The sequence below is a fragment of the Mobula hypostoma genome, chromosome 9, assembly GCF_963921235.1.
Source record: "Mobula hypostoma chromosome 9, sMobHyp1.1, whole genome shotgun sequence".
NCBI classification, from domain to species: Eukaryota; Metazoa; Chordata; class Chondrichthyes; order Myliobatiformes; family Myliobatidae; genus Mobula; species Mobula hypostoma.
Window position 1 is genome coordinate 2,729,369 of NC_086105.1, and position 15,632 is coordinate 2,745,000.

General features: G+C 46.0%; 1 protein-coding gene across 1 annotated transcript in view; it reads right to left on the reverse strand.

Moving 5' to 3' along the window:
* The window catches only part of LOC134352296 (CD9 antigen-like), a 48,320-nt gene that overhangs the window by 29,927 nt on the left and 2,761 nt on the right, over positions 1 to 15,632 (reverse strand). The window contains exon 2 of the mRNA XM_063059587.1: positions 9,672 to 9,774. Coding sequence (XP_062915657.1) covers positions 9,672 to 9,774 — 103 coding nt within the window. The remainder of the gene's footprint in view (positions 1 to 9,671; positions 9,775 to 15,632) is intronic.

Consider the following 15,632-nt stretch of genomic DNA (forward strand, 5'->3'; position numbering starts at 1 on the left):
AATTTATTACAATGTTGTTTATCTTGTTTTTTTTTTGTTTTGCATGGATCCCCTGTCTTATAAAGACACTGCCCAGAAGAAGGAAATGGCAAACCACTTCTGTAGAATAATTGCCAAGAACGATCATAATCATGGAAAGATCATGATCACCATGTCACACAACGTGGCACGTAACAAATGAATGAGCATCTAAAAGCAGCACAAAAATTGCTGGAGGAACTCAGCAGGTCAGGCGGTATCGATGGAGGGGAATAAACAGCAATGTTTCAGATTGAGACCCTTCACACTGATGTAAGGCCTCAACCCAAAACATTGATTGTTAATTTCCCTCCATGGATGCTGCCTGATCTGCTGAGTTTCTCCATAATTTTTGTGTGATGCTTTGGATTTCCCGTATCTACAGAATCTCTTGTTTTTAAAATCTAAAAGCAGCCATCCTTGTGCTCACTGCACCTAAGGTCCACCCTCGCTCAAACCAGGTCTTCCTGTACCACATAGCAGATGCTGTGACCCTGAGCTACCACAGGGGGCGCTGAGACAGTCCTGGCAGATGTGGGGCTGAAATAAGAAGCTGGGAGGTGATAGGTGGAAAGGGTGAGACAAAGGACTCTAATGGGAGAGGTGAGGGGACTGTGGGGAAAAGGAGCACGGGCAGATGAGGAGAAAGGAAAAAAGGGGAGCCAGAATAGGCATTGGAAAGAGAGTGCGGAGGGGCAAGAAATTACAGGAACTTCTAGAATGACAACTGGGAACAGGTAGGATTGGAGAGTAGCAGACACCAACAGAATCAACAAACTCATTCGTAAGGCCAGTGATGTTGTGGGGATGGAACTGGACTCTCTCACGGTGGTGTCTGAAAAGAGGATGCTGTCTAAGTTGCATGCCATCTTGGACAATGTCTCCCATCCACTACATAATGTACTGGGTGGGCACAGGAGTACATTCAGCCAGAGACTCATTCCACCGAGATGCAACACAGAGCGTCATAGGAAGTCATTCCTGCCTGTGGCCATCAAACTTTATGATATGGCCCTTGTGGCTACGGGGATCAGGGGGTATGGAGGGAAGGCTGGGGCGGGGTTCTGAGTTGGATGATCGGCCATGATCATAATAAATGGCGGTGCAGGCTCGAAGGGCCGAATGGCCTACTCCTGCACCTATTTTCTATGTTTCTATGTTTCTATCCCTTGGAGTGTCAGTCATCCTGAGCCGATAGGCTGGTCCTGGACTTATTTCCTCGCATTTACATATTACTATTTAATTATTTATGGTGCAACTGTAACAAAAACCAATTTCCCCCGGGATCAATAAAGTATGACTATGAATATGACTAAATGACATCCAAGACCTTTCCTGAGAATGGCAGGAAATCTATCCCTTACACTCATTCAAGGTTTACGTTGTTTACAGGATGTGGATGTTTCCACAAAAGTGCCAGGCTGTATATTTGAAGAAGAATAAATCCCCTCTTGTCGAGGAATAAGGGGACGCCTGACACATGTACACAACATTAGGAAAGGCAGAGATAGAATCATCTTCCCATAGTATAGGCATCACACATTTAAGATAAGAGGAAGGGGTATGAAAGCAGATCTGAGCAGTAAGTTTGAAATTGATTGAAAAGGGGAATTCATATCAACCATTCTCAAAGATATATAAAACCCTCCACAACGTTAAGCACGTTTACAATGAGCGCTGTCACGGGAACGCAGCACCCATCACCAAGGACAGCCACCAAGCAGTACCATCGGGCAGGAGGAACAGGAGTCTTAGGTCGTACACCACCAGGTCCAGAAGTAGTTATAACCCCACAACCATCAGGCCCCTGTACCATTATGGAGAACTTCACTCACCTCAACGCTGAATTGACTCCACAGCCTAAAGGCTCACTTTCAGGGACTCTATACAACTCTCATTCTCAGTATTATTTATTTACTTGTTTGCATAATTTGGCTTCTTTTGTACATTGGTCATTTGTTGGCCTTGTTTATGCATTGTATTTCATAAATTCTATTGTATTTCTTTATTGTTCTGTAAATGCCCACAAGAAACATAGAAACATAGAAAACCTACAGCACAATACAGGCCCTTCGGCCCACAATGCTGTGCCGAACATGTACTTACTTTAGAAATTACCTAGGGTTACCTATTGTCCTCTATTTTTCTAAACTCCATGTACCTATCCAGGAGTCTTTTAAAAGACCCTATAGTCTCCTACCTCTCATTATCTTATACAGCTCTATCAGGTTAGCTCTCATCCTCCGCCGTTCCAAGGAGAAAAGGCCAAGTTCATTTAATCTATTCTCAGAAGACATGCTCCCCAATCCAGGCAACATCCTGGTAAATCTCCTCTGCACGCTTTCCATAGTTTCCACATCCTTCCTGTGGTGAGGTGAACAGAACTGAGCACAGTACTTCAAGTGGGGTCTGACCAGGGGCCTATATAGCTGTAACATTACCTCTTGGCTCTTGAACTCAGTCCCACGGTTGATGAAAGCCAATGCACTGTATGCCTTTTTAACAACAGAGTCAACCTGCACAGCAGTTTTGAGTGTCATAAGGACTCGGTCCCCAAGATCCCTCTGATCCTCCACACTGCCAAGAGTCTTACCATTAACATTATATTCTGTCATCATATTTGACGTACCAAAATAAACCACCTCACACTTATCTGGGTTGAACTCCATCTGCCACTTCTCAGCCCAGTTTTGCATCCTATCAATGTCCCGCTGTAACTTCTGACAGCTCTCCACTCTATCCACAACACCCCCAACCTTTGTGTCATCAGCAAATTTACTAACCCATCCCTCCACTTCCTCATCCGGGTCATTTATAATAATCACGAAGAGTAAGGGTCCCAGAACAGATCCCTGAGGCACACCGCTGGTCACCGACCTCCATGCAGAATATGACCCGTCTACAACCACTCTTTGCCTTCTGTGAGCAAGCCAGTTCTGGATCCACAAAGCAATGTCCCCTTGGATCCCATGCCTCCTTACTTTCTCAATAAGCCTTGCATGGGGTACCTTATCAAATGCCTTGCTGAAATCCATATACACTACATCTACTGCTCTTCCTTCATCAATGTGTTTAGTCACATCCTCAAAAAAATTCAATCAGGCTCGTAAGGCACGATCTGCCTTTGACAAAGCCATGCTGACTATTCTTAATCATATTATGCCTCTCCAAATGTTCATAAATCCTGCCTCTCAGGATCTTTTCCATCAACTTAACAACCACTGGTCTATAATTTCTTGGACTATCTCTATTCCTTTTCTTGAATAAGGGAACAACATCTACAATCTTCCAATCCTCCGGAACCTCTCCCATCCCCATTGATGATGCAAAGAACATTACCAGAGGCTCAGCAATCTCCTCCCTCACCTCCCACAGTAGCCTGGGGTATATCTCACCTGGTCCTGGAGACTTATCCAACTTGATGCTTTCCAAAAGCTCCAGCACATCCTCTTTCATAATGTCTATATGTTCAAGCTTTTCAGTCCGCTGTAAGTCATCCCTACATCGCCAAGATCCTTTTCCATAGTGAATACTGAAGCAAAGTATTCATTAAGTCCCTCTGCCATCTCCTCTGGTTCCATACACACTTTTCCACTGTCACACTTGATTGGTCCTATTTCTCACTTATCCTCTTGCTCTTCACATAGTTGTAGAATGCCTTGGGATTTCCTAATCCTGCTCGCCAAGGCCTTCTCATGGTCCCTTCTGGCTCTCCTGATTTCATTCTTAAGCTCCTTCCTGCTAGCCTTATAACTTTCTAAATCTCTATCATTACCTAGTTTTTTGAACCCTTCATAAGTTTTTCTTTTCGGCTTGACTAGATTTTCAATGGCCTTTGTACACCACGGTTCCTGTACCCTACCATCCTTTCCCTGTCTCACTGGAATGCAGAATGCCACACAAATATCCCCTGAATATTTGCCACATTTCCCCGAGAACATCTGTTTCCAATTGGAGAATAGGGTTGCGGTGGATAATAAATCAGCCATGATGAAATGGTGGAGCAGACTCGATGGGCTGAATGACCTAATTCTGCTCCTATGTCTCATAGTCTCCTTCCCCTCCGCCATCAGATTTGTGGGTGATCCATGAACCGACCTCACTACTTTATACTCTTTTTGCACTATTTATTTTAGTTAATATAACCTCATTGTAATTCATAGTAATTTTTATCTATTGCACTGTACTGCTGCCACAAAACAACAATAACACATTCTGAATTCTGATTCTAGAAAACAGGCCCTTCAGCCCAACTCATCCATGCTGAACAGGATGTCCTTCTAAGCTACAACTTACCCACCAGCTGCCACCTCCCAACTCGACCCCCCCCTCATGCCCAGCTGGCTCCTTCTGCCCATCACCCCCTCCTCATCCGGATCACCTACAATCTCCTGCCTTACGCCTCTCTCTTCCCTTTCTACCAACGCTCTCCTCTCCGCACACTCGGTCACTGAGGCAGGCTTTTGAAACGTCGACCACCATGAATGCTGCCCGACCTATGCACTCTAACAGCCCTTTATTTTTTACATGAATATTGGGTGGCAGGGTAGCTTAGTGGTTAGCACATCCGCTTTAAAGTGCCAGTAATCACCGAACAGGGTTCAAGTCCCACCACTGCCCGTCAGGGGTTTGTACGCTCATGATCGTGTGGGTTTCCTCCAGGTGCCCTGGTTTCCTCCCACATTCCCAAGACATGCTGTTGGGGTTAATGAGTTGCAGCCATGCTATGTTGGCATCTGAATCATGGCAACACTTGCAGGCTGTCCCCAGCATAACCTTTGCTGATTTGATTTGACGTAAGCCACACATTTCACTGTTTGTTTTGACAAATAAAACTTTTAATTTTCATCCTTAATTCCTGCGATAAGGGACTACATCTACAAGGAAAGCTTGTTATGGCTGTGGGGTGGTTTAGTTCAGAGCAAGAGCTGACATGATGGAAACTGCTTAGGGGTTGAACAGTGAGGTTGATCCCATGGCTGGAGACTCAAGGATTGGAAGGCACCGGGTTTAAGCCAGAGGGGAACTAAGTTATAGTGACCCAATGAAAATAGTTCCCCTTTGTGGGATTGTTTACACCTTGCCTAGTCACTGCATTGGAGATTGAGGAGGGAATTGGATAAAGAAGTTTACACAGCTATGAGGAACATGCTCTCTTCTCATTGCTACCATCAGGGGGGTGATACAGGAGCCTGAAGGCACACACTCAATGCTTTAGGAACAGCTTCTTCACCTGCGCCGTCAGATTTCTGAGTGGACAATGAGCCAACCCATGAACTCAGTATTTTTGTACCATTTGTTTTATATGTATATATTTATATATATACGCGGATACAATAGGGTCCTTTCGCTCCTGAATAGGTACATGGACATAGAAACATAGAAACATAGAAAATAGGTGCAGGAGTAGGCCATTCGGCCCTTCGAGCCTGCACCGCCATTTATTATGATCATGGCTGATCATCCAACTCAGAATCCAGCCTTCCCTCCATACCCCCTGACCCCCGTAGCCACAAGGGCCATATCTAACTTCCTTTTAAACATAGCTAATGAACTGGCCTCAACAGTTTGCTGTGGCAGAGAATTCCACAGATTCACCACTCTCTGTGTGAAGAAGTTTTTCCTAATCTCGGTCCTAAAAGGCTTCCCCTCTATCCTCAAACTGTGACCCCTCGTTCTGGACCTCCCCAACATCGGGAACAATCTTCCCGCATCTAGCCTGTCCAATCCCTTTAGGATCTTATACGTTTCAATCAGATCCCCCCTCAATCTTCTAAATTCCAACGAGTACAAGCCCAGTTCATCCAGTCTTTCTTCATATGAAAGACCTGCCATCCCAGGAATCAATCTGGTGAACCTTCTTTGTACTCCCTCTATGGCAAAGATGTCTTTCCTCAGATTAGGGGACCAAAACTGCACACAATACTCCAGGTGTGGTCTCACCAAGGCCTTGTACAACTGCAGTAGTACCTCCCTGCTCCTGTACTTGAATCCTCTCGCTATAAATGCCAGCATACCGTTCGCCTTTTTCACCGCCTGCTGTACCTGCATGCCCACTTTCAATGACTGGTGTATAATGACACCCAGGTCTCGTTGCACCTCCCCTTTTCCTAATCGGCCACCATTCAGATAATAATCTGTTTTCCTATTTTTGCCACCAAAGTGGATAACTTCACATTTATCCACATTAAATTGCATCTGCCATGAGTTTGCCCACTCACCTAACCTATCCAAGTCACCCTGCATCCTCTTAGCATCCTCCTCACTGCTAACACTGCCACCCAGCTTCGTGTCATCCGCAAACTTGGAGATGCTGCATTTAATTCCCTCATCCAAGTCATTAATATATATTGTAAACAACTGGGGTCCCAGTACTGAGCCTTGCGGTACCCCACTAGTCACCGCCTGCCATTCTGAAAAGGTCCCGTTTATTCCCACTCTTTGCTTCCTGTCTGCTAACCAATTCTCCACCCACACCAATACCTTACCCCCAATACAGTGTGCTTTAAGTTTGCACACTAATCTCCTGTGTGGGACCTTGTCAAAAACCTTTTGAAAATCCAAATATACCACATCCACTGGTTCTCCCCTATCCACTCTACTAGTTACATCCTCAAAAAATTCTATGAGATTCGTCAGACATGATTTTCCTTTCACAAATCCATGCTGACTTTGTCCGATCATTTCACCGCTTTCCAAATGTGCTGTTATCACATCCTTGATAACTGACTCCAGCAGTTTCCCCACCACCGACGTTAGGCTAACCGGCCTATAATTCCCCGGTTTCTCTCTCCCTCCTTTTTTAAAAAGTGGAGTTACATTAGCCACCCTCCAATCCTCAGGAACTAGTCCAGAATCTAACGAGTTTTGAAAAATTATCACTAATGCATCCACTATTTCTTGGGCTACTTCCTTAAGCACTCTGGGATGCAGACCATCTGGCCCTGGGGATTTATCTGCCTTCAATCCCTTCAATTTACCTAACACCACTTCCCTACTAACATGTATTTCGCTCAGTTCCTCCATCTCACTGGACCCTCTGTCCCTTACTATTTCTGGAAGATTATTTATGTCCTCCTTAGTGAAGACAGAACCAAAGTAATTATTCAATTGGTCTGCCATGTCCTTGCTCCCCATAATCAATTCACCTGTTTCTGTTTGCAGGGGACCTACATTTGTCTTTATCAGTCTTTTCCTTTTTACATATCTATAAAAGCTTTTACAGTCCGTTTTTATGTTCTCTGCCAGTTTTCTCTCATAATCTTTTTTCCCCTTCCTAATTAAGCCCTTTGTCCTCCTCTGCTGAACTCTGAATTTCTCCCAGTCCTCAGGTGAGCCACTTTCTCTGGCTAATTTGTATGCTACTTCTTAGGAATTGATACTATCCCTAATTTCTCTTGTCAGCCACGGGTGCACTACCTTCCTTGATTTATTCTTTTGCCAAACTGGGATGAACAATTGTTGTAGTTCATCCATGCAACCTTTAAATGCCTGCCATTGCATATCCACCGTCAATCCTTTAAGTGTCATTTGCCAGTCTATCTTAGCTAATTCACGACTCATACCTTCAAAGTTACCCCTCTTTAAGTTCAGAACCTTTGTTTCTGAATTAACTACGTCACTCTCCATGTTAATGAAGAATTCCACCATATTATGGTCACTCTTACCCAAGGGGCCTCTCACGACAAGATCGCTAATTAACTCTTCCTCATTGCTCAAAACCCAGTCCAGAATAGCCTGCCCTCTAGTTGGTTCCTCGACATGTTGGTTCAAAAAACCATCCCGCATACATTCCAAGAAATCCTCTTCTTCAGCACCTTTACCAATTTGGTTCACCCAGTCTACATGTAGATTGAAGTCACCCATTATAACTGCTGTTCCTTTATTGCACACATTTCTAATTTCCTGTTTAATACCATCTCCGACCTCACTACTACTGTTAGGTGGCCTGTACACAACTCCCACCAGCGTCTTCTGCCCCTTAGTGTTACGCAGCTCTACCCATATTGATTCCACATCTTCCCGGCTTATGTCCTTCCTTTCTATTGCGTTAATCTCTTTTTTAACCAGCAACGCCACCCCACCTCCCCTTCCTTCATGTCTATCCCTCCTGAATATTGAATATCCCTGAACGTTGAGCTCCCATCCCTGGTCACCCTGGAGCCATGTCTCTGTGATCCCAACTATATCATAATCATTAATAACAATCTGCACTTTCAATTCATCCACCTTATTACGAATGCTCCTTGCATTGACACATAAAGCCTTCAGGCGCTCTTTTACAACTCTCTTAGCCCTTTTTAATGCTTGCCCTGGATTTGTCGGCCTGCCACTTTTACTTTTCCCCTTTGTACTTTTTGCTTCTACGCTCACTTTACACCCCTCTGTCTCTCTGCACTGGTTCCCATCCCTCTGTTGTGAACTAACCTCCTCACACCTAGCCTCTTTAATTTGATTCCCTTAGAAAAATAGCGGGCTATGGGTAACCCTAGGTAATTTCTAAAGTAAGTACATGTTCAGCACAGCATTGTGGGCCGAAGGGCCTGTATTGTGTCGTAGGTTTTCTATGTTTCTATGTTCTATATATATTTCTCATTGTAACATAGTATTTTATGTATTGCACTGTACAGCTGCCACAATACAACAAATTTCACAACATATGTCCGTGATAATAAATCTGATTCTGATTCTGAATTGGTTTATTATCGTCACACAGACTAGTGACAGCGTGAAAAACTTTTCATACATTCTGCACATCAGTACAAAAGGAACACAGAACACAGAGGTTGTGGACACGGCTCAGCACATCACAGAAACTAAACTCCCTACTTGGAGACTGTCCACACTTCTCACTGCCTCGGGAAAGCAGCCAGCGTATTGAAAGTCCCCACCCACCCCGGACATCCTCTCTTCCATCAGGCAGGAGATAACAAACGCCTGAAAGCATGTAGCACTAGGCACAAGGACAACTTCGACCTGATTGTTATGCAAAGCAAATGCAATGCCAGCTTTCACTTTGAGGGGACTAGAATATAAATCAGTGATGTAATGCTAAATCCTTATAAGGCATTGATTTCTCCAACTTCCAGTAATTACCCCCCTTTCTTCTATTCCCCACTCTTACCTCTTCTCTTTACCTGCTATCACCTCCTCCTCTCCTCTCTCCAATGGTGCACTCTCCACTATTCTCAGATTCCTTCTTCTCCAGCCTTTTGCCTTTACCCGCCATCATCTCCCAGCTTCTTACTTCATCACCTCTCCCCCTCCTGAAGTTTCACCTATCACCTTCTATCTTGTCTTCCTTTCCCTCCCCCTACCTTCTTATTCTGGCATCTCTCCCCTTCCTTTCCAGTCCTGACGAAGGGTCACGGCCCAAAACATTGACTGTTCTTCATTTCCATAGATGCTGCCAGACCTGCTAAGCTCCTCCAGCATTTTGTGTGCTGATCCCGAAGGGTTGACTGCTCGGAGGTTTTACAGAATCTGAGAGATTGGACGGACATCAAGGCATTGTCTCTCATTGACCTTATCCTGTCAGTGAGAGCAGAGTGTGGGCTGGCAGATGGGTCAGGGCCTACGGTTTCGGGATTACTCCGTTAATCCGAGTTTATCTCCCCGAGGTGATAGCGGAGAGCCTTACGACCAGAACTTACCAATGCTGAATCGTTCGGCGTTCTCATCAACCTCAAAGAGGCTCCTTGTCCTCTGATCAAAGCGGAACCAGAAACCCACCATCAAGATGATGAGGCCCAGGAGCTGAAAAACATCAACGAGATGCTTCTGAGGTCACAGCATCACTTATACCAAAAAGCAAACCGCTGGACCAACTTTGGAACAGGGCTGCCACTTTAGCTCAGTAGTTTAGCACAGCTCGGGCATCGGAGGTCAGTGCTCAGAGCTGGTGTCCTCTGTAAGCAGCTTTGTAGTTGCTTTGGTTTCTGCCTAAAGTTCAAAGACGTATTGGTTAGTACGTTACTGTAACTCCCCAACCCATCTCCACCCCCTCCCCATCCCTCCACCCCTCCACACCCCTCTCCCCTCTCCCCACCCATCCAAAACTCTCTCCACCCCCTCTCCACATCCCAACCATCCCCTTCCCACCTCCTCTCCACCCCCCTCCACACCTCTCCACCCCATCCACACCCATTTCCCCACCCCTCCACCCCCCACCACCTCTGTCTACCCCCTCCCCACACCCTCTCCACCCCCTCCCCATCCCTTCACCCCCTCTACACCCCTCTACCCTCTCCCCACCCCCTCTCCACATCCCAGCCACCCTCTTCCCACCACCTCTCCACCCCCCTCCACCCCATCCACACCCATTTCCCCACCCCTCCACCCCCCACCACCTCTGTCTACCCCCTCCCCACACCCTCTCCACCCCCTCCCCATCCCTTCACCCCCTCTACACCCCTCTACCCTCTCCCCACCCCCTCTCCACATCCCAACCACCCTCTTCCCACCACCTCTCCACCCCCCTCCACCCCATCCACACCCATTTCCCCACTCCTCCACCCCCTCACCACCTCTGTCTACCCCCTCCCCACCCCCTCTCCACATCCCAACCACCCCCCTCCACCCCTCTCCACCCCATCCACATCCATTTCCCCACCCCTCCACCCCCTCACCACCTCTGTCTACCCCCACCCCCACCCCATCACCTCTTCACCCCCTCTCCAAATCCCAACCACCCTCTTCCCACCACCTCTCCACCTCTGTCTACCTCCTCCCAAGCCCCTCTCCACCCCCACCCCATCACCTCTCCACCCCCTCCACTCCCTTTCCAACCCCTCTACCACCCTCCTCACCCCATCCATCCCCTCTCCACCCCTTATCCACCCCTTTCCACCCTGTCCACCCCCTCTTCACCCTATCCCCATCCTCCATGACATTTCCACCCCACCCCTTTCAACCCCTCCCCACTTCCTCCTCACACCCTTTCCACCCCTGCCCAGCCCCTATCCACACCCTCCTCACCACTTCTCCATCTCTGGAGGACTGGAAGGTAGCAAATGTTATTCCCTAGTTCAAGAAAGGGAGTAGAGATAACCAAGAAATTATAGACCAGTGAGTCTGACTTCAGTGGTGGGCAAGTTGTTGGAGAAGAACCTGAGAGACAGGATTTATGAGCATTTGGAGAGACATAATCTGAATGGGGATAGTCAGCATGGCTTTGTCAAGAGCAGGCCATGCCTTACAAGCCTGATGGAATTCTTTGAGGATGTAACAAAACACATTGATGAAGATAGAGCAGTGGATGTAGTGTATATGGATTTCAGTAAGGCATTTGATAATGTTGCCCATGCAAGGCTCCTTCAGAAAGTAAGGAGGCATGGGATCCAAGGGGACCTTGTTTTGTGGATCCAGAATTGGCTTGCCACAGAAGGCAAAGGGTGGTTGTAGATAGTTTGTATTCTACATGGAGGTCAGTGACCAGTGGTGTTCTGAAGGGACCCCTGGGACCCCTCCTCTTTGTAATTTTTATAAATCAAGTGGATGAAGAAGTAGAAGGATGGGTTAATAAGTTTTCTGATGTCACAAAGGTTGGGGGTGTTGTGGATAGTCTGGAGGGCTGTCAGAGGTTACAGTGGGACATTGATAGGATGCAGAACTGGGCTGAGAACTGGCAGATGGAGTTCAACCTCCCTCTGCAGTTGGATCCTCGACTTCCTAACCGGAAGACCACTATCTATGTGGATTGGTGATAACATCTCCTCTTCGCTGACGATCAACACTGGTGCACCTCAGGGGTGTGTGCTTAGCCCACTGCTCTACTCTCTGTATACACATGACTGTGTGGCTAGGCATAACTCAAATACCATCTCCAAGTTTGCTGACGATTCAACCATTGTTGGTAGAATCTCAGGTGGTGACGAGAGGGCGTACAGGATTGAGATATGCCAACTAGTGAAGTGGTGCCACAGCAACAAACTTGTACTCAAAGTCAGTAAGACGGAAGAGCTAGTTGTGGATTTCAGGAAGGGTAAGACGAAGGAACACATACCAATCCTCATAGAGGGATCAGAAGTGGAGAGAGTGAGCAGCTTCAAGTTCCTGGGTGTCAAGGTCTCTGAGGGTCTAACCTGGTCCCAACATATTGATGCAGTTATAAAGAAGGCAAGACAGCAGCTATACTTTATTAGGAGTTTGAAGAGATGTGGCATGTCAACAAATACACTCAAAAACTTCTATAGTTGAACTGTGGAGAGCATTCTGACAGGCTGCATCACTGTCTGGTATGGAGGGGCTACTGCACTGGACCGAAAGAAGCTGCAGAAGGTTGTAAATCTAGTCAGCTCCATCTTGGGCACTAGCCTACAAAATACCCAGAGCATCTTCAAGGAGTGGTGTCTCAGAAAGGCAACGTCCATTATTAAAGACAACAAGCACCCAGGGCATGCCCTTTTCTCACTGTTACCATCAGGTAGGAGATACAGAAGCCTGAAGGCACACACTCAGCGATTCAGGAACAGCTTCTTCCCCTCTGCCATCCGATTCCTAAATGGTCACTGAAGCTTTGGACACTACCTCACTTTTTTAATATAAAGTATTTCTGTTTTTGTACATTTTTAAAAATCTATTCAATATACGTAATTGATTTACTTGTTTATTTATTATGTTTTATTTTATTTTTTTTCTCTGCTAGATTATGTATCGCATTGAACTGCTGGTGCTAAGTTAACAAATTTCACGTCACATGCCGGTGATAATAAACCTGATTCTGATTCTGATTCTGATTCTGATTCTGATTCTGATTCTGATTCTGATTCTGATTCTAAATGTGAAGTGGTTCATTTTGGTAGGTCAAATTTGAAGACAGAATATAATATTAATGGTAAGACTCTTGGCAGTATGGAGGATCAGAGGGATCTTGGGGTCTGTGTCCATAGGACACTCAAAGCTGCTGCGCAGATTTGAGTTTTGTTAAGAAGGCGTATGGTGTATTGGCAGTCATCATCTGTGGGATTGAGTTCAAGAGCCGTGAGGTAATGTTACAGATATATAAGACCTTAGTCAGATCCCACTTGGAGTACTGTGCTCAGTTCTGGTCACCTCACCACAGGAACTGGAGGACGTAACTTATGAGAATAGGTTGAGTGAACTTGGCCTTTTCTTCTTGGAGCTACAGAGGATGAGAGGTGACCTGATAGAGGTGTACAGGATGATGAGAGGCATTGATTGTGTTGATAGCCAGAGGCTTTTCCCAGGGCTGAAATGGCTAGCACGAGGGGGCATAGTTTTTAAGGTGCCTGGAATTTGGTCCCGAGGGGCTGGCAGGAGTAAGTTTTTCACACGGAGAGTGGTGGGTGGGTGGAATACACTGCTGGCGATGATGGTAGAGGCAGATACAATAGGATATTTTAAGAGCGTCTTAGATAGGTAAATGGAGCTTAGAAAAATAGAGGGCTATGCACTGGGGAAATTCGAGGTAATTTCTAGAGTAGGTTACATGGTCGAGTCGGCACAACATTGTGGGCCGAAGGGTCTGAAATGTGCTGTAGATTTCTATGTTCTATGTTCTAGATAGAGTGGACAGTCAGGACTTTTTTCCAAGGGTGGAATAATTTTCCTGGGGAGAATACCAGGGGACATAATTTCAGGACAATTGGAGGAAAGTATAGGGCGGATGTCAGAAGTAGGTTTTTTACACAGCGAATGGTGAATGTGTGGAACATCTTGTCAAGGGTATTGGTAATGGATATCTAAGAGACTCAGTGGTGTTGGGGATGGGGAAGGAATGGTTGATATTTTGGGTTCAAACATCATGTCAGGGTTGAGAATGGAGAGGGGAGATAGTCAAATAGCAGTACTTAAAGACATTCGGACAGGTCCTATTTAATTATTTTCCCCCTCTTCCTTCAAACCTATGCACTCTAACTTTTAGTTCCCCTTCACTGTGAAAAACACTCACCCTACCTATTTGCCATGATTGTGAACACCCCTGCAAGGTCAGCCTTCAATCTCCCGCGCTCCAAACAATTAAGTCCTGGCCTGTCTGACATCTCCCTTTAACTTGGGTTCTCGAGTCCTGGCAACATTTTTGTAAATCTTTTCTGCTTTCTTTCCAGTTTAATGAGGTATTTCCTACAACAGAGAGATCAAAACTGTACACAGTACCGTGACTGCGGTCTCACCAACATCTTGTACAGCAGGGAGGGGACAGGAAGCAGGAAAGCACCGGCTGGTTACTTTAACAGCTGTCACAAGGAAACCCATCAGCAGATATTGGAGTATAGACTGAGTGGACAGCCAGAGACATTTCCCCAGGGCAGAAATGGCTAATACAAAAGGGTATACTTTTAAGACGATTGATAAAAGTATAGTTTATGTCAGAGCAAAATTTATTACAGTGAGTGGTGGTTGTGTGGAATGCCCTGCCAGGGGTGGTGGTGGAGGCAGATATATTAGGGACATTTAAAAGACTCTTAAGCATGTGGATGAAGGAAAAATGGAGGGCTATGGGGAAGGGAAGAGTTAGATTGATCACGGAATAGTTTAAAAGGTTGGCACAACATTGTGGGCCAAAGGGCCTGTACTGTGCTGTACTGTTCTGTATTCTATGAAAGTTGACACTACTGAATGTATTGACCATGGACATAAAAGGTTTGGCACTGTTTTATCTTTGGAATGTATTTTTAGGCACTACTGTAGTCTTACCAACTCCCAAAGTTAAGAAATGAATTGGTATTGCTTCCTGCGTGCCAAAGTCACAAACTTCACAAACAACTTAGAAAAAGAGAGGGTTATGGGAAACCCTGGGTAATTCCTAAGATAAGGACACGTTTGGCACAACTTTGTGGGCCGAAGGGCCTGTATTGTGCTGCAGGTTTTTCATGTTTTCTACGTTTCTAAGGCAGCCTTCAAATTTACTTGGTCCATCTCCAACCCCTCTCTCGCTTTATCTGAGTTCACAACTTCCTGCAGCTTCATTCAGTCCTGTGCAGTAGCCCCCCACCCCACCCAAACAGATGATAATGCATGCAAGCTGATGCCTCTTCCAGGAGAAGATCCTTCCTCTCCCAGGGGTGAGATGTCTGGAGCTTCAGATGACATTTCTGTCGCTCTGGGTTTTATGGGATGGGGTTGCCAGCCCCATGGCCAACCCTCCCCCTTTCCCAGCCGAACTCGGGACCCATCCATGGTGGATTCCCCACTGTAAACCATCCCGGGTGGGGTGAGGTATCTGGAGTTTGGGAAACCATTTGCAGATCCTCTGAAGAAAGGGATGTTTTCAGTCCTCCATCCAGTTTTACATGTTTTTCCTCATTTTAATTCACAGTGCTCGCCTTTAAAACATGACTTGCTCTGTGATCATTTTACACAATTTCAATTATCAAAGCTTCTCAGTATTTCTACAGATGCGTCACAAACAAAAGTTCAGAAGCTGCAGATAATCATAAAGCACTGGAACAAATAATCGTTGCCTCAGTAAAGCAGCCAACACAATCGAAGACCCCGCTAACCCCAGACATTCTCTCTTCTCCCCTGGATGCATTATGGCAACAATTTTGCCTGTGACCACAAGAAACTGCAGAGAGTTGCGAACACAGCTCAGCACATCAGGGAAACCCTCCCTACGGACTCTGTCTACACTTCTCACTGCCTCAGTAAAG